The sequence below is a fragment of the Mus caroli genome, unplaced genomic scaffold (assembly GCF_978045245.1).
Source record: "Mus caroli unplaced genomic scaffold, Mus_caroli_1 scaffold_13, whole genome shotgun sequence".
In the NCBI taxonomy this organism is placed as follows: Eukaryota; Metazoa; Chordata; class Mammalia; order Rodentia; family Muridae; genus Mus; species Mus caroli.
Window position 1 is genome coordinate 61,353,338 of NW_028227268.1, and position 15,554 is coordinate 61,368,891.

The 15,554-nt window shown below is 50.6% G+C and overlaps 1 protein-coding gene across 1 annotated transcript in view; it reads left to right on the forward strand.

The window, feature by feature from the left end:
• Nucleotides 1–6,976: 6,976 nt before the first annotated feature.
• Slc5a10 (solute carrier family 5 member 10) overlaps nt 6,977–15,554 on the forward strand; it is a 47,344-nt gene continuing 38,766 nt past the window's right edge. The window contains exons 1-5 of the mRNA XM_021177149.3: nt 6,977–7,118; nt 10,704–10,775; nt 11,220–11,324; nt 11,668–11,727; nt 11,851–11,955. Of these exons, the coding sequence (XP_021032808.1) occupies nt 7,008–7,118; nt 10,704–10,775; nt 11,220–11,324; nt 11,668–11,727; nt 11,851–11,955 (453 nt within the window). The 5' untranslated portion in view covers nt 6,977–7,007. The remainder of the gene's footprint in view (nt 7,119–10,703; nt 10,776–11,219; nt 11,325–11,667; nt 11,728–11,850; nt 11,956–15,554) is intronic.

Here is a 15,554-nt window from a genome sequence, read left to right on the forward strand (position 1 = left end):
CCAGTCTCTATCTTATTCCCACCATGAGATCTGTAAAATGCCACTGGCTCTGAATGTTAATTATCTAACACTCTAGGTCCCCAAGATGAGCACACCACGGGTCTGCCTGCTTTGACCATGCAGTCAACAGAGCTGGGGCATAACCCAGCAGTCCCTCCTAGCCTCGGTTACCTGCTTGTCTGCTTTGATCTGAATCTGAACTTTGTTGAGTGGCTGGCTGCCTATCTAACCTTTGGGTGGTAATTAATATTTACATTTAAAAGTTTAAAAAGTTGACAAGTTCTGTGACAACTGTAATGAAAATTACTGCCCTTAATTGAGCGCACTGTACACCAGGGGTTGTCCCAACCGTGATGAAGCAGCTTCACCACTGCTCTGTGTTTGAAGTACAAGGAAGCTGAAGCTGGCTCAGAGAAGTGAAGGACTTTGACACCAAACATCCATGGTGCCTGCATCTGCATGAAAGTGGTACTGAGACCCTTAGGGCCAGAGCAGGATGCTGGCAGCCCCAGCAATTTAGTCTGTACCCCCACCTGCAGTAGGACAATTAGAAAAACAAAAGAAGATGGATTCAACATGGCTGCTTTGGGAAGAGCTCCCACCACACACTCCAGTCCATCTTCAGGGTCCAACATTGGAGGTTCAGAGTTAGTGAGCATGCTTAGCTCAGCAGTCCTGATCAAGGGTCTCACTTTGCCTCAGTGCTAGTCTTTCCTCCAAGGAGATCTCACAAATGGCACATCTCTTTGGAGGACAACTTCTCCAGGATGAAATCCTTGGGGGAAATTGCAGTTTCTTGGGGCCCATTGTCTCAATAGTCTGATAGGTATGGGGTGCCATATTGGTCAGGGAAATCCCAGAGGCTCCCAAACAATACAAGTTCTTGGTTGCCCAGCTGAATGTGATAGGAAGATACTGCTGCTGAACTCACCGACCCCATGGTTACAGAACACAGACATCAAGTTGGAACCAAGCTCCTTCCCTGCCAGCTTGCTTTAGTACCAGAAGGTGCCGCTGAGGAAGATGAGGGAATGTTCCCGGGAGGTGTGTCAGGTGTGTCATTCTCAGTGACGTTCCCACTGAGTTACCCGTGCGTCAGTGAATAACCTGCCCGCCCACACTCCTGCCAGTGTCCTAGCTAAGTTTAGTGGGGCGCACGAGAAAGACGTGGACGTTGGAGGGAAGTTTCTCGGGAAGAGCTTCAGGGGAAGAGGGCAATGGAGATGGAAATGACTAACCGACATACACGCGTGGTCCTGTGAATGAGAACGACCCCATAGATTCATGGGTCTAAACGCTTAGTCCCCGGTTAGTGGAACTTTTTAGGAATGGCCTTGTTGGAGGATGTGTGTCACGGGTGTTTTCAGGGCAGTATAAAACTGAGGCAACATGTATGAAACAACAACAGCAAAACCCACATAAGTAGACGCTAGTAACTCAATAACCTAAAAGAAAGCATTAACAGAAGCAGTGAGGGCTGGTGAGATGGCTCAGTGGATAAGACACTTGTCATGCAAGCCCAACACCTGAACTTGTTCTGCAGAACTCATGTGAAGCTGGAAAAACAGAATCAGCTCCACAAGTTGTCCTCTGACCTCCATGTGTGTACTGTGACATGCCCACCCCTCCCATCATATATGCACAACAAAATTCTAACTAACAAGACTGGATTATCCACTCAGCCATAGGCCCCACACAAACAGCCCGGGAGATGACTAACAGCCCCTCAGCCAGACCAATGGATCCTAATAAACGCGTCTGCCTTTTTCTGCTTTCCTGGGAAATTCACTTAGCGCTGTGTGCAGTCCACATGGCACTTAACGAGGTTGTCGCATTCTTAATTTGAAACATCTCCATGAATAAAAGGGAGTGTTGTCGCCAGGCCATCCTCACAGGGTTCCCTTGCTGGCCTGGAGCTCACTTTGTAGACCAGCTAGCCTCGAATTCACACAGAGCCCCCTGCCTCCTCTTCCCAACTCACAAGGGCTGAGATTCAAGGCAGGTGCCACCATGAGTACATGATGTGAGCTGTTTTGACACTTGAGTCTGGGCAGACCTAGCAAGCTAGGCTTGGACGCTTATCTTCAGTGGGCCAATTAAGACAAAGTAGAGAAAATGTACTTACTGTGGCCACACTGGGAGGAAAAACAAAAGGACCTGTGATACTACCTGGCCCAAGTCCATCTTTTAGAGGGCCTGACAGGTTTAGGTTTAAAGAGAAGCCAAGTGACATGTGTAACTAAATAATCCTGCCCAAGGTGTGGTCATGTCCACTGCTGACCCATTGACTGGGCTACGATGAGTTGTCAGGATGGTGAGGTGTCTCCCCTCTTCTGTTTGGTACCAGGCTTCAGCTTTTCCTTCACTCATCATGAGACTCCTTGGGACAGTCCAGGACCTAACATTACAACTGGACCATTTGTTCACACCTTCACTGAAAGCTTCTGATGGTCCACAGCAGACAGTAGGGGAAACCTGGGTAGGTAGACAGTTGATCCTTCCCTCTCAGTGACTGTGTGACCCTCCTTGGGTTTCTTAGTGTCTCTATGCCTTGGGTAATTAATGCTATGGTTTGAATGTGAAATCTGCCTCATAGGGCTCATGTGTTAGCTGGTTGTGCCATCTTGGGAGGTTGCAGAAAAGCTGAAGCCTGGCTGGTGGACAAAGTGGGAGGCTTAGAGGGCACTCCATCTAACTTTACATCTAACACTATAATGAGATCAGTCTCAAGCTGCCATGCCAAAGATACAGGCACCATGCCTCCCGTATTATGAGTCTAAACTGAAATAAACTCTTTCTCTATGTTGCTTCTCGTCAGGTATTTGGTTACAATGACATTACCCAGAGAGTTGGGAGTGTCGGGTAGACAGTGCCTGGAGGCACAGTGAACTCTCAGTAAGTATTGGTGATGGTGATCGGGACGACCGGGGACCTGAGCTGGCCTCCAGGGTTCCTGCTGAGTCCTTGAAGCTTTGGAGAAGAGGCAGAGATGATGAGGGCTGGATTGTGGCCACCTGGGCTTGAGCACCTAAAACCTCAGCCACTGGATCAGCAATCAGAAGGGAAGCCAGGCAGGAAGGGCCACCAGGAGGTCACTGCAGAGCAAATGCAGGTGCTGCACACAGGTGGGCAGTGACTTAGGAAGTGTCCATCAAGTCCCCACAAGATTCTCCCCAGGCTTCTCTAAGCAGAAGTTAGAACCAGCCTGAACCAGCCTGAACCAGCCTGAACCAGCCCGGAGGAGCTCCAGCATGATTGAGGGCTGCTCACCTGAGCCAAGGCAAAGGCTGCAGTCTTACAGAACGCTCGGGCCATGTCGGAGCACGAAAGGTGATGGTTGTCTTACCCTTCATCCTCTCCGCTCTGGGCAAGCCTGCTTTGAGTCCTAAACATTCCAGCAGTTCAGATATGTGGTTTGTGTGTAATGAGAGGATCTTTCTACCATCTGTTGTCTTCTATCATCTATCATCTACATACCTATAACCAATCTGTTATTAGTCTATCCATCATCATCTGTCTGTCTGTCATCCCTCCATCCATCATCTATCATCTCCCTATCTATAACCTATTAATTACTAATCTACCCATATATCATCTATCTATCTATCTATCTATCTATCATCAACCCATCATCTATCTGTCTGTCTGTCTGTCTATGTATCATCTATCTAGCCATCTAACATCACTTGTTTATCTGTCTGTTAGAATCCAGACCAGACTTCTGCTGGGGCCAAGCTCACCTGCAGCAGCCTTTTTGGCTCTGGAAATGTCAGTCTCCATCTTCAGAGCCTGTTTGTGGCTCTAGCTCCCTAACAGATACCTCAGGTGCTGCCATGTCGGGAGAACAGGTGCCGGTCTCACTTCCCTAAGGAAGTGTACGGACCTCAGCTTGCCAGGCTTTGGGACCTCAGAGAGCTACACGAGGTAGCACATCCCTCTCACTATAATGGGCACACCTCAACTAGATGTGCCCTTCTTCCTCAGTTTCTGCAGAGTTACACATTCCCTCTTGGCAATTCAATACCGACCTCTCTCCTCTCCTCTGCCACCCACAAGAGAATCAGAAACACCCTGACTCTATGAAACCTCCCTCTTCCTCTGAGACCTCCAAGGAGGCCTGTACTCTGTCTTGTGAGTCTGAACTGTCCTCAGAGCTCCTGCCATTGGCCCGTGTTAATGTGCTATTAGCAATGCTTCTGATAAATCTCTCAAGCCGGGCGTGGTGGCACACGCCTTTAATCCCAGCACATCCATAGATGAAGCACAGTCTGGCCTTGTGCTGAGTTTACCCCCTGCTCAGAGTGTATGCGGCTCATTAGTACTGGGCATCCAGCTCTTTCCTGCTCATCTACACCATGTACTAGTCAGACCTGTGCCACAGACCCAGGACACTTAAGAGAGAAAAATCCTTCAGAGGTCTTCCCAACCAAAGCTGTAGCTGCTTCCAGCTTGGAGGAAACCGACTAGGACACCCTCATTCACGTCAGGTGAGGCCCCGTTGAGAAGGAGCCTGGTTAACAAGGTCAAAATTCCCAGCCCCTCTCTGAGATGACCCAGAAGAAGCTGCTCTCTGGTCTGGACTCTCTAATGGAGCTGCTCTTCCTTGTCACCTCCCTCCCACGTGAATATGCTCCCCTCTGCGGTGCATTCCAGAAGTCACTCCTGGCCTGCCACAGCCTTTGACCTGGTTGTATTTGTCAATTTCACGCTTGGTGGGTACCAGTCCTCTGTGCCAGTTACACATTTGTCTTGCTCGGGTCCCAACCCCCCCCACAGATGACTGACTCATCCAGAAAGTGGTTCTCATGAGTAAGGGGAATTTCTCTTTGGATGGATGGATGGATGGATGGATGGATGGATGGATGGATGGTTCTATAGTTTGAACACATCCCCAAACCTCATTTATTGGGAACTAAAACTACAGAGTCAGGTGGAGACTTTAAGAAGTGACTAGGGTATGATTATCTGGTCAACAGCTTGTATAGCTCAAGAGAGGGGTCTGTTTTCAAAGGCTGGCTATAATCTCTTGGATGCATGCCTCTCTGCCCTGCTTCTGGAGTCTTAGGGTTGCCCACTCTATATGTGTCCCTCTGACCAGTTCCCAGAGCAATGGGCAGCATCTTTATTCTTTACAAACTTCCTCATCTGTAGTATTCAGTTATTGTGACAGAAAATGGACTGAGAGGCAGATAGCTTCTCAACAAGGCAGGGAAGTCCGCATCTTTCTTGGGCTGAGTTGCCCAGAAGAACTGTGTCCTTTTTCACGTGTGTAAATGTGGGTATGGATGGGCACAGGGGCAGAGGTGTCATTTCTCCCATGCTTGAACTCTTCAGTGAAGAACAAGCAAATCCATTTTCTTTTGAAAATTGTCTTTGATTGGAGACAGGCAAGGCTGTCTGCCAGTACCTTCCATCCTGCCGAGGAGAGGTGCCAATGGTTGTTGGTTCAGCCACTCGTATTGATGAGACAGACTCAGTGATTTAGTCCCTGTTTGACCAAAGCAACTCTTCTACAGGAAGACATTTAACTGGGGCTTGCTACAGTTTCAGAGGGTCAGAACCATTATCATCATGGAAAGGAATAAGGCAGCAAGCATGGCACTGGAGCAGCAATTGAGAGCTACATCCTGATCCAAAAGGAGAAGGAGAAGAGACTGGGCCTAGCATGGGCTTTTGAAATATCAGTGACATATTTCCCCCTGATAAGACCACACCTAATCCTTTTAATCTTTTCAAATAATGCCATTCCTTAGTGACTGAACATTCAGATCTATGAGCCTATGGTGGCGGGGGGGGGGTGCATTCTTATTCAAACCATACTCAATAAATCTGTATGCTACCCTATGGGTCTTTCAGATTGGGTCACAGACACTGCAGGCAATCGCTTGCACTGAGGTCAGCTTGCAGTAGAGTGGAGACAGAGCCATTTAAGCCTGCTGAATCCTGTGCTCAGTGGAAACTCAGATTTCCTGTCTTGATCTTGTCCTACACAGAAGAGTTGACCTTTAGTCTCCGCTCAGTAGTTTAGTTGCCAAGTAGCAGGCTAGGTGAGATTGTATGCCGTGTGAGCAGACGCTCACTCATTAACACGTTTGGAAGGGTTTCGTGTAAAGTTAAACTCCAAACACTCCACAGAGCACGAGCCAAGCTACTGAGCAGAGCATGATGCAGCCGCTGAGCACTAATGTCCCTGGTGCCTGGGTGGCAGGCCTTGGTGGAATTTCAGTGAAACCAGAGCCACCAGTGCCATCATACTGAGAGCCAGGTCTACATCTACAGAGGATTTAGCTCTGCCCTTGAATGGGTGGGGACAGACAGCTTAGCCTTCAGCCTCTGTTCCTTGACTAGACTAAGATATCACCTACACTGTGTGGTGACTTTGCTTGTGACATAGGAGCAGCTACAGGATGGGAAGAAGTCCTTGGTATTTGACCAAGGTACTGACCCAGGCTGGGTAAATGGATGGCCGAGTGGTAGGGTCAGGTCTGTCTTGCTTTCTAGAAGAACAGTAGAGATAATGGCGACAGGACTTAGGGCCTGGCATAGGGACTCTCCTGGCATTGCCAGGAGCCACCATCTTGAGTTTAGATCAGCCTGCTGACTCCAGAAGCAAGCCTGTCCCTCAGGGAGAGGTCTTTAGAGGTAAGGCAGCCATCCTACTGCTCAACACTCAAGTAAACAAAGTCTAGGTGATGCTAAACGGGGCATTGGCATCTCACTCAGCTGTGCCCTTCCTCTTCCAACCCACTCAGAGTTTAAGAAGGTTCCTTTCCTCTGCCTGCACTCCTCCCAGAGCACCCCAGTCACTGCCCTCTGGGATTCACCTGCCACTGCAGAGCAAAAGGAGACCTCTCTGCGCTTTGAAGCATTCCCCAGGCACGAGGCCACACTGTGGGCTGCAGATGTCATTTCTCACTTGGTTTAATGATCAATTAGTTCCGTTCAGAAAGCCCTTCATCACCTCACTTCTCCTCAGTCCCTGGGCTTGGCACGACGCTTGCTGCAGGATGGCTGGCAATTCCACTGGGGATGTCCATGTTCCAGGATCCCAGCTGAGTGTCACGGACATTATTGTCATCTCTGTCTATTTTGCCTTGAATGTGGCCGTGGGCATATGGGTAAGAACCTGCAGTGGCCCACTGGGCTCTCGGGCATAACTGGGACCAGCACATTCCTGGGTATCTGTATGGATCTTATTTAGTGGTCTGCTGCCTGAACACTAGAATTATGGTGATTCCCTAGCTGTGCCCAGAATCCAGAAACATGGTGGGGGGTAGGGGGAGGAGGTGTTCAGGGCTTGGAAGCTGCTGATCGGCCTGCCCTGCTCAGTAACTGCTGAGCTCAGCTTCTCTCTGGAGAACACAGACGGGCTATTCAAGCCAGCAGAAGATCCACTGACAGCAGACACCCTGCTGTGCAGTTGTCAGGCCCTCCCCCTGTGTCCCATCTACCCCACACCCAACCTCTGGGAAGGCCAGGCTTGCATTGCCAAAGCAATGGGGATTCGATTTACCCAGGGGTCCACAGACTGGAAATGTGCCCCCCTTGCTGTCATTTCAACGCCAATCTTTAGGGTGCTCCTAAATGGGAGGCAGTGCAACAAACCAGCCTCATCCACCTCACTGGACCATGTTTAGGACAGTCCCCTGCCTCAGCCTTGGAACCCTGAGGTTCTCCGTAGGAGACCCGTTATCCCTTTCTTTCCTCCTATAAATCCTGTTCCAAGATAAGAGCCTGGGGAATGGGAGAGCAGACATGTTCACTCAGTATTGTAGGGCAGGGACGGCACCTACTTCACAGGGTGAGGTCTACCAAAGAGACCTGGTGAAGACAGGACCCTGCTGCCACCGTTGGATCTATAGAAATGGTAGTACCAGTAGGACTGTAGTGGCTAGTGATATGGACATAGTGTTGATGCTGCTGCCGCTGCTGCTGGTGGTAGTGGTGGTAGTGGTGGTGGCAGCACTAATACAATTAATTATGTGACTGCTAAACGACTTATGGCCATCAGCAGAGCTAGGTTCTCCTCTTACCCCAGCTCTGCTCCTTTTTTGGGGGGGTGTGGTACTTTTTGGATCCTGCTTTGGTTTGGTTTTATTTTAATTTTTATTTGATTTTTATATGAGTGGGTGTTGCGTCTGCGTGTATGTCTGTGCACCATGTGCATACCTGCTTGATGTCCAAAGAGGCCAGAAGAGTGTCAGATCCTCCGGAACTGGAGTTATAGATGCTTGTGAGCCAATACATAGATGCTAGGGATTGAATCCAGATCTTTGGAACGAGCAGTCAATGCTCTTAACCACTGAACCCCATGGGGTGTGTGTGTGGTGTGAATGCATGTGCATGCAGTGTGTGTGGTACATGAGTGTGTTTGTGTGTGGTATGTGTGGAGTGGTGTTTGTGTGTGTGGTGTAGTATGTGGTATATGTGGAGTGGTGTGTGTGCGTGTGTGTCTCTGTGTCTGTGTGTGTGTTTTGCAAAGTGATGTTTAACAGCCCTGTCTTTGATGGCATTTACCAACCACATGCTATAACCCTCTGTCACACTTTACGAATTCTCATAATACCTCTAATTTTCTTATCAATAATATACCGTCTGTAACCTTCTATATTATCAATATACTAAATTATATGGACAGGCCATGTCCATATGTGACAGGGAGCTTGTGTTCCCTCTGTCCACTGCTGGTGGACAGAGGACGTTTTCCTGGTGCCTCTCCTCCTGTCAGGCCTCCCTATTTCCTGAGACACAGGGCTGAAATGAGGCTGATTAGTAACCCACCATAGCCTGTTAGTGTTCCAGTGAACACAAGCACTGCCAATTTCTTGCTCTGAATCAAAGGCTAGAAATGATTAAGCTCCGTGGGGAAGACTATAGACACAAGGAACTGCTCCTGACTGAGAGTCGATGTGACTCCAGTGAGCTGAGGCATGCAGGGAAAGCAGCCTCTTTCTGACCAGATCAAACTCATACAGCCTTGCCTTGAACCAGCAAAGCCCACCTCCTGCAGAGCCACCTGCAGCCCCTTAGCAGCTGCCTTCAGCAGCCTTCTAGGGACAGGCTGGAAGATAGCTTGGTAGGTAAAGAACGTGAGGACCTGGGTTCAAACACTCAGAACCCAGCTGGCGGTGGTGGTGCACACCTTTGAGACCAGCACTCTGGAAACAGAGGCAGGCAGATCTCTTGAGTTCAAGGCCAGCTTGGTCTTGGTCAGTGAGTTCCAGGACATCCAGGGCTACCCAGAGAAACCCTGTGTCAAAAACAAAACAAAACAAAACAAACAGACAACAAAAAACAGAACCTGTTCAACCCATGTACCCATGAGACCAGTGCTTCCATGGGCAAGGAAATGGGAGGCAAGTAGGAGAATTCCAGAAGTCCACAGTCCTGCCAGTTACTGGTGTGTGCAATGCTGAACAGCAAGAGATCCTGTCTCAGACAAAGTGGGAGATGAGAACTGACACCAGGCCTGTCCTCTGACCTACACACATGCACATGCACATGCACACACACACACACACACATGCACATACACGCACACATTAAGAAAATGAGAGGCATGTGACCAGGAAGATGCAGCAGCAGATCTGAATGGTGAGTTTGGGCCACCTGTTCCAGGTAATGATAACTGTACGGGATTCTGATGCTGACGGTTTGATGCAAGGCGGACCCGTTAAAGAAACAAGTGACAACGAGGACTGTTTTAGAGTACACTCGGTCCCATCAGGCCAGGCTGAGTCAAAATGGTGTCAATCATAGGGCTAGAAAGAAGGCCCAGTGGGTAAGAGCACTGGCTGCTCTTCCATGAGACCTGGGTTCAACTCCCAGCCACATGGTGGCTCACAGCCATCTACAGCTCCAGTTCCAGAGGACCTGACACCATCTTTGGGGTTCTGATGGCCCCAGACAGGAACATGGTGCAAGATACACATACAGGCAAAACACCCACACACATAAAATAAAAATAGAAATTCTAAAAAACAAAGTGGAGACAGTCACACTGAAGTTCCACTTCCCCAGTGTGAAAACAGCTTCTTCCACGACGCTCCAAAGTACCAGAAGGGAGAGGCTCTGCTGCCTGTGAAATCGGCCAGTTTCCATCTGAATGGTAGATACAGTTTCCCCTGCTTTGTCCCTTGCACCAAAAACCTAAAGGAACCCAAGGTTCCTGCTCCTGCCCTGCCTCAAAAGGACAGTCACCCTGGAGTTGCCTTTTTTGTTGTTGTTTTGTTTTGTTTTGTGTTTTGTTTTGTTTTGTTTTGTTTTAGCCACCTGTAAAAACCAACCCCTCTTGCTTGACCAATAGGAATTCTGCTTTAGGAAAGCAATACAGCCCAACTCTGAAACAGGAAATAAACTGGAGGCAGGTTAACTGTGTATCTTTTCCTGGCTGAATACTATTCCATTGTGTGGATGTGCCTGTTTTGTTTCTTCATCAGTTGCTGGACTTGGAGTTGTTACTACTTTGGGCTATTTTGGAAATGTTACTTGTGAATATTCTCTCTCTCTCTCTCTCTCTCTCTCTCTCTCTCTGTGTGTGTGTGTGTGTGTGTGTGTGTTTGTGTGTGTGTGTGGTGGTCATGTTTTCTCTTTGTGGGTCACATGCATTGCAATGCTCAGAGTACAGAGGGACTGTCAGGCATTTGCCAGAGGCAGACACATCTTCCATTCGAAGCAGTTCCTGCCTTTTGCTTTTTCTGCAGTCGGCTTGTCGAGCCAACAAGAACACAGTGAGCGGCTACTTCCTGGCGGGCCGGGACATGGCTTGGTGGCCGGTGAGTTCACCCACCTTCTAGCCTCTCCTTTGTCCACGGGCTGACTTCATCAGGATCTGCATCCCTGAGGACTCTTTATGTCCCCCCAAGGTCTCTTTATGTGCCTCAATCAAGGTCCCTGTCTAATACCACCAGCACAATGAGATAAGCCTGGGCTGGAAGAGACCCCCAAGTTGCCTGTGTAGGGACAAACTGCTATAAGTTCTGTAAAGGGCTTTGGAGTCTGAAAAACTCTGGGTTTTTTTTTTTGTTTTTTGTTTGTTTATGCATTTTTGGTTTTTATTTTGACTTTGTGGCTTACCTATGGGTACCCCAACTTGAACACCTGAGCTTGGGATCCTTATATGTGAACAAGACCTGCCAGGTTGGAGGAGGTGTTTCTGGTCCAGGTGGAGCTGATGTATGTAATGGGCTCACCGTGATCACTTTTTCTTCCCCCTGCAGATCGGAGCCTCACTCTTTGCAAGCAGCGAGGGCTCTGGCCTCTTCGTAGGATTGGCCGGCTCGGGTGCTGCTGGAGGCCTGGCTGTGGCCGGCTTTGAGTGGAATGTGAGCCTTGGAGAATGGGCACAGCCCGTGGGAGGGCTGAAGTAGAGGGTGAAGCCATGCTCACTGGTCCCTGGATGAGGGGGCTCCCAGCAGTGTGTATCAGTCAGGGTCTGCCAGACTGTGGCACGCAGTATGCCACAGCCAGCTGGTCTGTAGATACAGACGGCTGGGCAGCCCGGCAGTCCAGAGACATCCGTAAGAAGCTCCTAGCTTCTCACAGCAAAGCAGGAGGGGCGCGTGGGGGTAGCCTCCGCACTACTCCTCTCTGCCGCATCTGGCTGTGTGCCAGGGCAGGGCTATTGAGAGCTGAGCCCACAACCCTCCCATGCCTCTGTCCTCACAGGCCACATATGTGCTTTTGGCGCTGGCATGGGTGTTTGTACCCATCTACATATCTTCAGAGGTGAGTCTCTTCCTGGGGCCATGGCAGAGGCTTGACCCTCACCAAGTCCGGAGGGACAGGACCTCTGGATGGGGCCGGCCCTCCCGATACTCACCTTGTTCCTCTTCTCTTTTGCCTCCCCAGATCGTCACCTTGCCTGAATACATTCAGAAGCGCTTTGGTGGCCAGCGCATCCGCACGTACTTATCTGTCCTGTCCCTGATGCTGTCTGTCTTCACCAAGATATCCGTGAGTTGCCCCCCAGCCTGCTCCTGCGCGGAAACTGTCAGGAACTGCAGGAGCAAGCATGGGAGGGGCCTTAGAGACTAGCTCATCTGGCAACTTGTGAGTGCACCAGCTAGAGAAACCAGGGAGAGATAGTAACGTGGGCAGAATCTCCTGATGCCGAGCTAGGCAGGAGAGGTAGGGGGATGAGATCTGACCTATTCAAAGTGAGCCACATCTTACCACTAGAGGGAGCCAAAGGCCTCATGATGCCTGCCAGTCTCGTGCTCTAAGTCTAACTGGGCCTCCTACCTGCCTACAGCTTTCTCTTAGGACCTGACCCTGAAGTGTCAGAAGCAGGAAGCTCACTTCTAATCTTAAAGTAGGAGCTCAGGGCCTATCTGGTCCAAGCACCTAGTTTTACAGATAGGGAACCTGGGGTTGTGGGGGAAGGTCAGTGGGCTTTGGGGGAGGCCCCATAGTTGTAGCAGGCCCAGTAGAGTTCCTCAGGCATGCCTAACCTCCATCAGCAGCAGGCTCCTGAGAGGAGCTGGAGCCTGAGTCAGACACACACTGAGGGAGCCTGCCCAGCCTCATCCTCTGCTTCCTGTGGAGGTCAGGACCTGGGGGATGGGGATGGGGTGGACGCTGCCTGTTTCCTACAGCATCAGCAACAGCATACACAGCCTTTCCTAGATGCTGCCTGTTTCCTACAGCATCAGCAACAGCATACACAGCCTTTCCTAGATGCTGCCTGTTTCCTACAGCATCAGCAACAGCATACACAGCCTTTCCTAGATGCTGCCTGTTTCCTACAGCATCAGCAACAGCATACACAGCCTTTCCTAGATGCTGCCTGTTTCCTACAGCATCAGCAACAGCATACACAGCCTTTCCTAGATGTTCCCAGAGAGCATGATAGTTTCCTTTCTGTAGGGATTCCTCTCCAGTCTGGAGGGGCCTGGACTTGAGTTGACTGTCCCTCTCCTGTTCGTCCTCTTACCCACACCCCCTTCCCACCAACCCTACCTCCTGGAAGCCAGGCAGAGTGGAAAAAGCCTGCTTTTGGCCTGTCTAGGGCCCATTCTCCAGTGGGAGGTGGATGGATACACAACACAGGCGAGCCAGGTCTTAAATGAGGAAGAGATGGGACTGGGCTTCAATAGAGAAAAGGATGTGATGGTCAGGGGAGTGCCAAGGAGAAAGAGTGGGCCTCATCAGAGGTGTCTCGGGACCATTGCTAAGGACACTTTCAGGATGGTAATCTCTGAGGTCAGCCACAAGAAGTGGTGGGGACTGTTCTACCATTCATAAACATGTTCTACCATTCACAAAACCAGCCAAGTGCCACATCTGCCTCTGGGACAGAGAAACTGCTCTGCAGGGCAGCAGAGGGACAGGAGCCTGCAGCCTTAGGCTATGAGAGGTCAGAGAGCCCCAGAACTGTCCGGTTATCAGCTGCGGGTAGCCAGGGCCAACTTTGCAGAATCTCTCAGCTAAGCTGGGGATGAAGGAACAAGGACATGGGCCGCGAGTCAGGGTGGTTCCTTTCCCATCTACGACCTTACACTGGGAGGCTTCAAGTGGGCCACTGGGCAGGACTTCAGAGGGCAGAGGGACGCTCAGTGCATAGGAGGGGCCTTGAGGCAAGCTCATCTGCCAACTGCTGAGTCCTTCACCAAGGTTATGGTGGCCAGGCCAAGGTCAGCTAAGATCTCTGTCAGAACCACAACAACCAGGACGTGGCTTCAGACTCTGCCTTGTGGGTGACTCCGAGTTAGCAGCTGTAAATGGGGAGCAGTCACGTCAAGGTCCTGCCTCAGCACCAGGCGGCTGCCTGCTGAGACTGAGGGGAAGCGGGAGGAGGCACACTAATTGCTGCGCTTGGTTTGGGAGAGGCTGGGCCCGCCCTGGGTCTTGGCTTCGGAGTGGAGCTATTTGAAGTGCGTGGGCCACACTAGGCCCAGACACAGAGCCCAGGAACGCCCTGCCTGTCTGTACAGCCTGTCCAGGCAGAGGTCACAGGGCCCTCCTGCTGCTGTTATTCAAACTGGAGCACCAGTAAGCAGATCTACATGGCAGGTGTGGAAAATCACAACCCCAGCTCAAAGCCAAGAGTCTGAATGCGGCTCCATCACTGTGGGGCTCTGGGCCAGTCATTTAACCTCTGGAAAGTAGGAAAGTGAAGTAGGACACTACCTGCCCCTCAGTATAGGCGAGCCTCAGCCCACAAGGTGACCCATCACACTGCTCCTGCTACCTCACTGGCCTCATCTTACCCTCTCCCCTAGAGTTGCACACTGCACATCAGCCAACTTGGCCTCCATGCACTTCCATAAACACCAGCATCTCAGGACTCTGCATTTGGCTCCTTCAGTTGCTCTTCTCTGGGGATGCATACTCTACCTCTGCCTCTCTGGATTCTCAAATCTCTCCTGCTGCCCCTTTCTCCATAGGTCCAACCCCCGTACTTTCTCTCCCTCTTCCTTCTTTCCATTGACATTTCCTGGGACTATGAAAGTTGGCTTAGAAAGTCATAGGTGAGTGCAGTGACTCATCTCTACAATCCCAGCATCTGAGAGACTGAGGCAGGAGGATTGCTATGAGTTCAAGGCCAGCCTGGGTTACATACTAAGATCCTATCTCAATAAGTCAAGCAGAAAGGATACGCTGTCTGCCCATCCCATTTTCTCTCTGTAGTGCTACCTCAAGCCCATCCTATCCTTAAGATGGAAGGAGATAACAGCCAGGCATGGGCTCCCACCTTCAAGCCCTCCTTTGTTTTCCCCTGTGGAGGTCTAGAGAGTAAATTACTTCAACACTGAGCACCACAGCCTCTGTCCTGACTCAGTCCTGCCAACCACAGCCAGTAGTGCCATGGGATGGTTTGGGATGGGATGGGATGGGATGGGATGGGATGGGATGGGATGGGATGGGATGGGATGGGATGGGATGGCCTACAGGCTTCATCTCCATTCTCCAATCTAGGGAAACATGCCACTTGCCGTGTGCCTACCATGTGCTTGGGTGTGGGTGACCAGGCCAGCCCTGAATGCATTTTCCAGACAGATCCTGCACACAGACAGGATCCCAGTGAGGAAGCAAGCATAGAGGGAGCAATAGAAACAGAAGCGCCCATCAGCCTGGGCCTGGAATCCTAGCCTTCTGCACAGTAGGTGCAGGCACCCTCTTTTTCTCCTTGCACAGGCAAGCACAGGCAGGGGTGCAGGGATTGTAGGGGACAGGAAGGGAAAACCAGATGGGTATTTGGAAAGAGTCCCCAGTGGCAGGAGCTGGTGAGAGGCAGAGTATGGCAAAGACGAGCAGGTCCTCCTCTGCACTGCCATACTCCCGCCTGGGATGGCACCCGTAAAATGGACAAAGCCTTGGATAGGGAACACGGGTGACCACTGGAGGAGTCACAGAAACTCTGTGCAGTTCCACAGAGGAGCACAAGAGAGAAAAGGAATAGGATGGCAAGAAGAGGGTGCAGACCAGGGCCTGGGCCTGAGATGCCCCAGCCTCCTTCGCCTCCTGTAACACAGCGTGAAGGGCCATTTCTATTTCCTGTGGCAGCATTAGTGTTTTAGCTCAGAGCTCTGAGATGTAGAGCTACTCCCCCC